Source organism: Orbicella franksi, chromosome 2, assembly GCF_964199315.1.
Source record: "Orbicella franksi chromosome 2, jaOrbFran1.1, whole genome shotgun sequence".
Classification (NCBI taxonomy): Eukaryota; Metazoa; Cnidaria; class Anthozoa; order Scleractinia; family Merulinidae; genus Orbicella; species Orbicella franksi.
In genome coordinates this window covers 26,969,562-26,980,123 of record NC_138146.1, presented here as the reverse complement: position 1 = coordinate 26,980,123, position 10,562 = coordinate 26,969,562, and the positions used below count along the sequence as shown (strand labels likewise).

General features: G+C 42.2%; 1 protein-coding gene across 1 annotated transcript; it reads left to right on the top strand.

The window, feature by feature from the left end:
• The first annotated feature begins 4,622 nt into the window (after window positions 1-4,622).
• On the top strand, window positions 4,623-5,988 carry LOC145478996 (beta-1 adrenergic receptor-like). Its single transcript, XM_081457222.1, has one exon. The coding sequence runs from the start codon at window positions 5,002-5,004 to the stop codon at window positions 5,980-5,982; it is 981 nt and encodes a 326-aa protein (XP_081313348.1). The 5' UTR covers window positions 4,623-5,001; the 3' UTR covers window positions 5,983-5,988.
• Window positions 5,989-10,562: the final 4,574 nt, after the last annotated feature.

The window sequence follows — 10,562 nt, the reverse complement described above, 5'->3', positions numbered from 1 at the left end:
TGTTATTACTACAGGCAAAAACGGTGTTCTTTCTGATTTTTTTTTTGTTCTTAATTTAATTCTTCAATCACCGATCTTTGTTTGTTTCATGTATGCCTCCACGCGCGCGCGCATTCATCGAAGTCAAGTCGATTGTATTTGTGATGTAATAAACTGATTCATCGTCAGTTCATTTCTTTACAAAAATCAGTCAGCTGTAAAGAAGCTCGAAGATGGGAAACTGTTTCTCAGGTTGTACTAAAAGCAAAGAGACCGATTCCTCGTCAGGACGAAAGAAGAATGCTGGAGGTAAACAAAGAGCAAAACGGACAAAAAGGAACTTGACCGGTAAGACTTCTGGAAAAAACTCTCCATGTTTAACGCCGAAAGATCATTTATCCATTACTTCAGTAGAATCATCCAATGATTTCGGTGACGTTGCTACGAAGGGCGGGTCCTTAGGTGAAGGAAGTCAATCAACTGGGAATTTAACAGTCCCTGGCCGTGCCCTTCCGATTCTAGAAAAACCCGAAAGTCCCGGCACAGAGACTGGCGTCTCAAATGCAAATGCGAAGATTATCGTTGTGCGACAATCACTGACAAGTGAAAATCCCTCAAAGGAAACGTTTCCAGGAGAAGGTGTAAAGAGGCCTATTACCGGTAGCGAATCCAACGCTTCATTGACGCCTTCGTCTGCGGTTGAAGAAACCAGGTGCGATGACGACCTTGAAGAGCTAGAGCTCGGCCATGACGAAAAAACAAGCTCCACACTTCCAGAGCCCCGTGGTTCGGTGAGCCCCGAAATCCCTGGGAGGAGGAGCCACTTTCAGCTTCTTGAATTTCTCAAGATACGTCTCGATATGGCCGCTAATAACATGGAAATCAACAGATTGCTAGCCAATGTGGATCGTGCCTTAGACAGAACATCACGAACTCGTGAGCTAGGATTTCGACGCATGCGTGAAGCACAGGAATCACTGCGAGCTGCACAAGACATGCGTAAGGCAGAGGAATCATGGCAAGCTGCACAAGACATCCAGGAAGAGACTAATACTGACGGAGAGGAGACTGAGAGTGAGGAAGCCAAGGAAGGCGATGATGGATTTGATACCCCTCCCCCTCCCATTCCAAGAATCTGTTGGCAATAAGCCGTTGTGTAATGGAGGCTGCACATGAGGTATAGATGCGGCTGCTTACCGTGCGAGTGATAACTTGGCAACGAGGCTGCAGCTGAAGAGACGAGCACCCATAAATTCCATGATAATGCTTTATCCTGCGCGTAAATGAGAGCGAGTTGAGAAATAATTATGTCCCCAAAATATTTGATGCCTCAACTGATACAGCGGACGATCGGTGGTGGGACAATACAAAATTGTCTTAATTAAAAGTAACGTAACTTATTCTTTCGTTTCAATTAACAATTTCTGATGAATGTCCACGTAGCCAAAACCTCCATAGTTTAGTGTTTCACTAGTCCTTATTTTCTAACGTTTGTATTTGTAAATTTCAAAACCAAATTCCAAGGTCAATAAGACTAAGGAAAGTGAATTCAATATGAAGGAAGTGCGTGGTGGTTGCCCGTATCCCAGAAACTTTGGTATAACGTACCGGTATATCTAAAATAAAAAAATTTGAAAAAAAGCGTGAAAAAAATTTTCATTCAATATTGTGTTTTTGTTTGAGGCTAGATATTGATTGAGCTTCAAAACCTCAACACGGAATCAGCTTGATTTGCGCATACGGTTATTCCTTACCGATTAATGGCAAAATATCGACAGTCTACCAGAGCGATGTCTCGCCACCGTACAAAGATAGCTTGTTTTGTGTTTCTACTCCCAGTTTAAAGAACGTTTTACACGTCATTACACTCCTTTCTATATAAGAATATTGTTTTTCCGGCTGAGAATGAATATTCTTATTTTTCTGCCGATTTTAGGCTGAAAAATGTTTTTGTGAATATTCATAGATTATAGCGTATGTTTTCGAATGTTTTGGTGTCTGGATGGTGTTGAAGTAATTTTGGAGCCAGCCTGCAGGCACCATAGCCCGATATCACGCACTTAACTTCTCGCAGAAATTTTATCAGCATCGAACATTCGGTTGGTGCTGTTTTTGTTGCTTTTTGGCCAATTTTTAACACACAAAATTATATTCTTTTAAAATGTTCTTAAAATTTCGCAAATTTCAGCCTCTATATTCTTATGAAATATATTCCTATAAGAAAGAAAGAGTGTACTTCTCAACATCCTCCGCGCTAGAAAGAGCTCGTGCAAGAACTTGTGCTAAGATATTCCGTTGCTTGAGTTGAGAAAGGAAACTACAGTCATTACGCGCTTGTTCCACTGATGTTGGACTTTAGCAATCGGTATCTGAACTTTAACAACCATTTTGGTCGTGTTTTAGACTGCAAGCAGTTTCTTTCTTTCCGTAGCGTGCGAGAAGTTAATTTATAGAGCATGCCATCGAGCGGCGAGCCCCCTCGTTTCTTTCAGTGATTTGCATAACATTAAGTTCCACGCGCGGAAGATTTTTTGTTGTGTTTGCTTGTTTGTTTGTTTATTTTTTTCTGAATTGGTGATTGCACACACCCACTTACCCCGTCAAATATGTCTTCTTACGTGTCTGTCTGCGCTGTTGAAATAATATCCGCATGACTAAAGCCGCATACAGTAGTGACTGCGGGCTTCTTTCTTCTACTGTCGGTGACCCGGTAACTGCTGACCGCGGAGACAGCTAGACTCTGGGCTCTAGATTGTAGTTTCCATGACAAGCGATCGTTCGTTTCGTGAACCTTGCGGCTAATGTTACGCAGTAAGAAGCGAACCCTCTAGGTATGAGGACAGCCTCCTACGCTCTTTGGGCTCGACGCGCAATTGAGGATGGACACCGCGAAACGTTTGTTATGTTTATGCCAAGCCGCAGAATGTCTAACTAACATTCTCGCACATGTTGGAGTTGCGTTAGCAACTGTAGGAAAAAAAACCGGTGACAAATGAGATCCACTCGGAGGACTTGCCAGAACAAACCATTCTATAGCATTGAAACTATGCAAAACAGTCGCTGGATGAAAACTCGCTTTCAGTTTGAATCATATTGTTCAGTAACGTACACAACGTGCAAATGACTTATAACTAAACACAGAGCTCGACCTAGCGCGCTTGTTCAGTCGTAGGAGTCTTTTTGTGCAGCACGACGTCTATACGCAGTTGATTCGAGTTATACCCGGCGTAGTCAATCGAACCCAATCGAAGTGTATTTCAATCGAACTCAGTCGAACTCAATTCACGGATTAAGTTCGATCGGGTTCGATTGAGTTCGATTTCCGAACGTTCGATTGACTATGCGGGGAGTTATAGCACCCATGACGCTTTTCAATGCTGAAGCGGGGCGCTTATTTACTTTTTTCAAAAGGAGGTTGTTTCCTTTGAAGGAATAGTGCCTAGACATGGTATTAACAATCAAGACTATTATTTTGTTAGGAGGGTACGATATAGGCCTGCTCGAATTCCGCGGCTTTCTCGTGTCCGGTTTACGTTCCCCAGGCTCCTTTCCCGAACAGCGGCTGGTAAGAAAGAAGATCAAGTACGGATCAGACATTCTTTTTTTTCTTTTTTTTTTTTGGCGAACGGGAAAAAGGAAAAAAAGAAGGCGTTTTTTTTTTCCCTCCCCGTTCTCCGAAAACAAAGAACGCCTGATCGCAGGTTACATTTCAGTTGTAGGCCTCTCTTATGGAGCAGTAAATGAAAATAATGTTGCTGAGGTTAGTTATTAGTACATGGTATATTGGAAGGGGCATTAAATTGGATTATGGGTGCTTATTGATAAAAGCACGTTCCAAGGAGGGTGCCTATTGTGAAGAGTGCGCTTAGGGCCCGGACGCACTGGGCAAATTTTTGTTTATTTTGCGAAAAAATCTGTCATCAATTCCCTGAGACAAGTGCGTCCGGTGATTTTTAGATCTACTAAATTTTGTCAAGGCTTACCAAACTTCAAAGACGCCGTCGTCCTGCCTCGGAGCAGGACAAATTTTTGTCAGGCGTGAAATCCGACAGATTTGTCAACTTACACGTCATGATTTGAAGGAAAATGTCAATCAAAAAAATTTGATCTCTATTTTTAGTCGGAGTATTTCACTCCGAAGCCCCCCAAAATTAAATTTATATTTGCGCGGCAATCAAACGATAAACATGGAAGATTCGTACCTCGGTATGCTCCACGACGATCCGTTCGTACAGTACAACTATTACGGTTCCCAAGTCTACATTAACGTTCCAGCTGCATCTCCAGGACCAAGTTCTGCTCAATTTGTACATCCGTATGTCCACCCGAGTCAGCCGAGTACAAGTACAAGTGCAAGTTTCACGACTACATGTAATCAAATTGAGAGCAGCCAAGCTGAGGATTCAAGAGCAGACGAGAGCAGAAAAAGGGGCAAAGGTTCAAAGAAACAAGCGGCAAAGTACGACTCGTTTGAGACAGAGGAAGAGCGGTGATTGTGATTGACACTTGTGGTTAACAAATATTTTGCTGTGATTCAGTGCGCCCACGCTTGACAAATTAAAAATTTGGCAGAGACAAATTTTGTCGAGATTTTTGGAAGGGCCAAACAAATTTTGTCAGTCCAGTGCGTCCGGACCCTTAGTGACAGCTGGCGGAAAAGCGTCTGCCATAAGATAGACATAAGTACTGCTCGGTTGTCAGACATGTACGTGACTGTCAGAGAACCTGGGCAGAGGTCAAACTACAGGATAAAATAATGTTTCAAGTGGACTTAAATTTGTTGAGCAAAGACGAAAAGAACTCGTTTGACGCAGACGACAGCTGTACTTATTCGAGCTAAACAGGATCAACTAACCATACTACGTGGACGGAAAATATTACTTTAACCACACAAACGTCGCCCGTAAGCAGAGCCAGTGAGATTACACGCGGGAGCATCAAGAGACCATCCAAGTTTAAGTTGATTACTATTGTCTAGATAGAGGAGTGAGCAGCAACAACAACTGAAAAGCTACACAAGATATGGACGACACTCTTATATTCTCTGAGAAGCCGTGTCTCAACTCAACGGCTCCAGCGCTCCTTCCATTCATAACAGGCGGAGTTTCAGCCTTCCTTTGTCTTATCACCGTGCCGGGAAACCTTATTGTGGTTATGGCCGTCTTCATCGATCCAAACAAAGATCTACGTTCTCCTTTCATGTACTTAGTGGCAAATCTTGCAATGGCAGATTTGTTAGTGGGTCTTGTAACGGAACCCGTCTCAGCTGTTTATCACGTAAAGAACGCTCTAGGAGTAATCGACTATGAGAGACTCGCTACTGCTGTTCATATGCCGTTCTTCATCTCATGTACGGCTTCCGTTCTGAGTCTGGCAGCCCTGACGGTCGATCGTTATATCGCCATAACTTCACCATTCCGATACAGATCCACACTGAGTCCCATGCGGGCTGTTGTCGCGTGCATCATTGTCTGGGCGCTTTCGCTAAGCTTCCCTTTCGCGTATCTGTACCTTGGTTTCTTTCATTTCGCGTTTTTATTTGCCAACACCGCTGTCGTGTTAACTTTTCTAGTGCTGTTGTTTGCCTACATACGGATTTACAAGATATTTCGTCGTCAAGTTAAAGAATGGGACAGGTTACATGATAGTACCGAGGGCAGTCTTGTCAAGAAACTCAAGGTGCGTTGGGAGCAGAAAATTACTAAAACCCTACTCATAATGTTGATGCTGTTCATTTTATGTTATCTGCCCGCGTGTGCTCTGATATATATCATCAACTTATGTAATACATGTAACTGTGACCTCGTGTTGTGGTCACGCGACGTTCAGTTTCTGCTTATCTTAGCGAACAGTTCTATGAATCCGTTCGTTTATTCGTGGCGTTTAAACAACTGTAGAAGAGCTTTTCTTTGGATCGTAACTTGTGGAAAGAAGGGGAAAGTCGTCAGGGACTGTTCTTTTCAAATGCGGTCAATTAGACGAGCTTCCACTCCAAATCCATAGCTCTCAACTGGTGTGTTAGAGGTAGTAGCTTTGGTGACTAAGCAAAACAAGTTTAGAGTACAACAACCAAATAATGGTACCGCTATAGCAAAACTGATAAAATTGTTAAACTATTATTAACTTGAAGGGGCTTGGTCACGACTTGCGCAATTATTGCGTACGTATGGCGCGAAAATCTCGAAAGCTTTAGAGGTGTGCAGCCTTACATGGCCGGATTAAAGTGGCTGACAACGGCTTCCAGCACTTTCCAGCAGTTATACTTGACTGATCAATACTACTACTCTTGATAAAGTGATGTCGCTCAAATGCCGCTCAATCATTGGTGAATAAGTTGGTCATCATTATGGCCTAATAGGTTAAAACAATACGACATGCTCCTGGAACATGCTTAATTTTAGCTGTAAGTGTTTTTAGTTCAAATTTGAGCTTGGTTGCCTCCAGTTTTTTGTTATGGCAGCCTCTAAAGACACCACGTTTTTGAAAAGTTTCTAAATACAGTGTATTCTTTTGTGGCGGTTAAGAGCCATGACTCATTTTAGACAATTTAGGTGGCTTTGAACCCATTCACAGATAAACATTATTCCGGTAGTATATGACAAAGAGTGCCAGGACTGCTAATATTGATTCATCAAAGTGTAAGTGATACAGGAATGAGCTGGAAACTGTTGTCAGCCATCTTGACCAAGCTCTGGGTTTATCCTTCGTAAACGTACCTTATTTATTCAGCTGAATTATCACAACCCTTACTTAAAACTTACTCTTAAGTCCTTAGATTTTCTTAGCTTATGGTTATCGTCGTCAAGCACTTTCGACATGAGCCTCTAACTAGGGAGATTGCTCAAGCGCTCCCCGTGTTATAAATTACTTACTTTCATATGTTTACCATGCATTGCCCAAAGCGTTCTGTCTTGAAATGTGGAATTAAAGTTTCAAGGAGACAGTGATGGCCATCTATTACTACTAGGTAGGCCCGATGCCATTTCTTATCCTCAAAGGCTGGAAAAAGTTGACGAAAGCAATTTTTATGAGTGTTCTTCAATTTCGTTATTTTGTGTCCTCTCTGCCATCTCTGCCATCTCCGACTGTATGGGCCACTGGTGTGAACCATCCAAGCCTGCGCAATAGGCACCGAGCTATCATAGAGAACGAGCTAGAGCGGTGCGCGAAAGCGAGAACTAGCCTGCGTACCAAGTTCTCCATTTTAGCTGCGGAGCCGCTCTTATAAAAGCGATGAAGCCGCAAGGAGAATGGTGAGTAGTTTTCGTGGCCTGGCCCCTAACATTCTTCGCTCCACCAGCGAAACAAAGCACTCTCGCAAAATCCCTAAAGAAGGGACATGCACGCTGGCACGAGTGTCACACCGCTCCAACTCGCAGCCAGATATTAACTTGAACACACGCAAGTTACCAGTGTTCAATCAGTCCGGTAAGAAAGCTCGATCCAAGGAATGAAATACGCCGTCAAACAACCCGTTGAAATATTGCAGAATATTGTAATAGCACTTTTGTCACTAACATGGCACTAATGACAACGAAAAGATTGATGAGAAAGAGATAACAGCTTCAATGAAAGGGTAATGGATTGGTCTAATGCACTCTTTGAAATCGCTGTCTTTTGAGATCTTTCTCTTACCTTGTATTTGTCCTGCCTTCAGTTACTATCATCATCATTCAATAGCAACTGGTCTGGCGTCATCGAGAAAACAATCGAGTAGATTAACGACATTAACAACAGGTGATTGTCAAAGAACAAAATGTGATTGACCGACCGTGTCAATACCACGAGAGACGGCCAGCTTGCAAACAAAACATTAGTAATTTACGTGATGTTAACATTGCCAGGAACATACGCCATAATTTAAATGGGCAAATTACTCTTATTTGGTCCAAGGAACAAACAAAGTTTACAAATTACATGTTTAGCAACGAGGTTTTACTGAAAGTTGTGGAACTGATGGAAAGTTGAGTATTCTACGAGTCCCTCGAAAGTTGAACCGTGAGCAGCAGGTAAATGATAATGAACCAGTGAAGAACTAATGAAGGATGACTTTGCTGTCGTAAACATCTTCGAACAGTAATCGCGCGGCCGAACTAAACTCGTCAAGTCTGAAGAGTTTGCCTGGTTCTAAGGACTTAAGAACCTCTATTACTGCGGTATAATCAACAGTCGTGACGATAAAAGTTCTGTGGTCCTCAACGTAACTACCACCCTGAAAATAGTGTCGGAAAATGTCACCAAGATCAGAGCTGCCTTTCACTATCACGACTTCCTATCATGTACATTTAAATATTTTGTAAAGCCTGTGTACTCCGTGTTTGACTCGGCCTTCCCAGCGTGTAACTCTAAACTCAGTTTTTTGAAACCGGCACGATACAAGATATACAAACAATAATTTTCAGTGGGCTGTCGGAAATATATTGGACTATATTCCACGGTAAAGCTTCGATAACACTAAGAGGTAAGTTTATGAGTTTGAACGAAACCCTCGTCGAGAAATTGGATGTTCTCGTAATCACCAACGTCAGTGCAGTTCTGCTGAACTGACATACAAGGACTGTAGATTTAAAACTAGTACTAGAGAGTCTAGTCTACACCAGGACCAATCCGTTCATGTCGATTTCAAAACGTCTGGAGTGCGATACGACTATTTTAGCGCGATCTTTTGACAGAAGAAGCGTGCAGCTGTTGGAGAATGAGAAAAATCAAACGGGTGAAGCATTATGGAAACACTATGCCCGCGCTATGCTACCATTGTCACCTGTCGCAAAGAAATCTCAAGAAAACGAAGCGCTCTCAAATTGCGCACGCGGAGAGAGCGAGGAAAACCGCGAGACCTACATGTACTCAGAGAAACCAACGTTTGATAGCCAAGATGATAGAAACACTGATCTTGTGGTCGAAAGTGAGCCTTATACCTGCTTGCCATCCGAAAAGAACTCACCGAAACGGCACAACAGAAACACAATGCTTAAACGACTTGCAGGTTGTTTCGCTCACAGACACACGCGTGTGAAATCCGGAGCCAGGAGGCATAGAGTTATGGGCTTTTATCCAAAGCTGTATACTATACATGAAAATGCATCCGAACTGGCAAAAGATTTTGAGGAGAACTACCAAATGGCGGTGAACTCAAACACAGAAGATATGGATTTGTTAGAAAACGAAGTGCACAATTTTGATGATACTGATGCTAGTTTCATACCTTGCTGTAATACAAATGATCAAAAAATTGTAGCACTGCGCGAGGACATCAAGGAACTTTGGAAGCGCCTTGAAAATGTGGAAAGGGAGCTTGCATGGGCGAGAGGAAACCTTTTAACCCGCCATTCAGATGTCAATTAGTTGCTTGACGATCAGAACTTATAAGTGAAATGAATACAATTGGCTGTTGGTACTTGCAACAGCTCGAAATGAAAATAATTTTTTGAATGTCAAGGAATAAATTCATTGCCTATCCAATGATAAGTCAGTCCTTCCAGCCTTTTTTGGGTCATTGCGTACGTGCGTCTCCCCAGTGACGACCGTTAGTGGAAAGAAGAAGGATGAAGACTTACCAGCAAAGAACTAACTATAGACCTTGTTCTTTTTGATGCAATTTTAAATGAAAAAAAAATACTAATAGTTAACTAGCAGAGAGCAAAGACTCCTTTGAGTTATAAATAGCTGACAAAAATTAATACAATACATGTACTTCCATTTGAATACAGTTTTGGGATCTTTGTTTAAAAATAGTGATAACTCATAACTGGTTCTTCCGTGGTCTCTTTTCTCCCCCTTGTGTGATGCCAGTCCTTGATTGGAGCAGCTTTTGTATCTCTCCATAAGTTAAATCCGAAAAATATAATCGTGTGTTCTCTTTTTCGACCTGCTCTTAACAATTCCTTGCTGGTATTCTTCTGCATTGTGCCGTATCCCATAGAGTGCTAAAAGAGTGCTAAGTTGAGAGTTTTCTGAGTACCATCTAGTCCATTTTTCATTGACATTTCTGTTGAACGCGTAATCGCACCTTGAAATAACCACAGACAAAGCAAAGGCTGGTTCAGCGCAACAAAATCAGTTTTTCTCTCAATCAACGTACCTTCGAGGAAAAGGTTTAAATTTGAGAATCCCGTGTGAAACACGACGCGCATGTTACGTGTTGAACGTGTTTTGCACGATTCGCGCTTACCACGCGCGCTTTTCACGTTTGACCATGCAAATTAGAACTCAAAATGGCTAATGAATCTAACAAAATTCCTCGCCTCCATGTCAGTCACTAAATTTTCCTGCTATCTAACGCTTTTCAGTACCCCAGACGCAATTTGAACATTATTTCTCTTTGCCATGCAGTTATTTTCGTATCTGTTCAGAGTTTGTCTTGCCCGTATAAACAATGTCCTCTGTTGCGATTGTTCCGTCTGTCCACCTGACAGTATATCGAAGCTGTTATGAATTACATTAATGACACTTGCGACTCCGCAAACGCAACGAAGGATGACTGGTCTATGAACTGACGAAACAATTACTTGCTTTCGTTTCGTAACGAAGGAAGAACCACGTAAGGTTCATTGTGTTGTCGAATGACTTCAATCGATAACGCA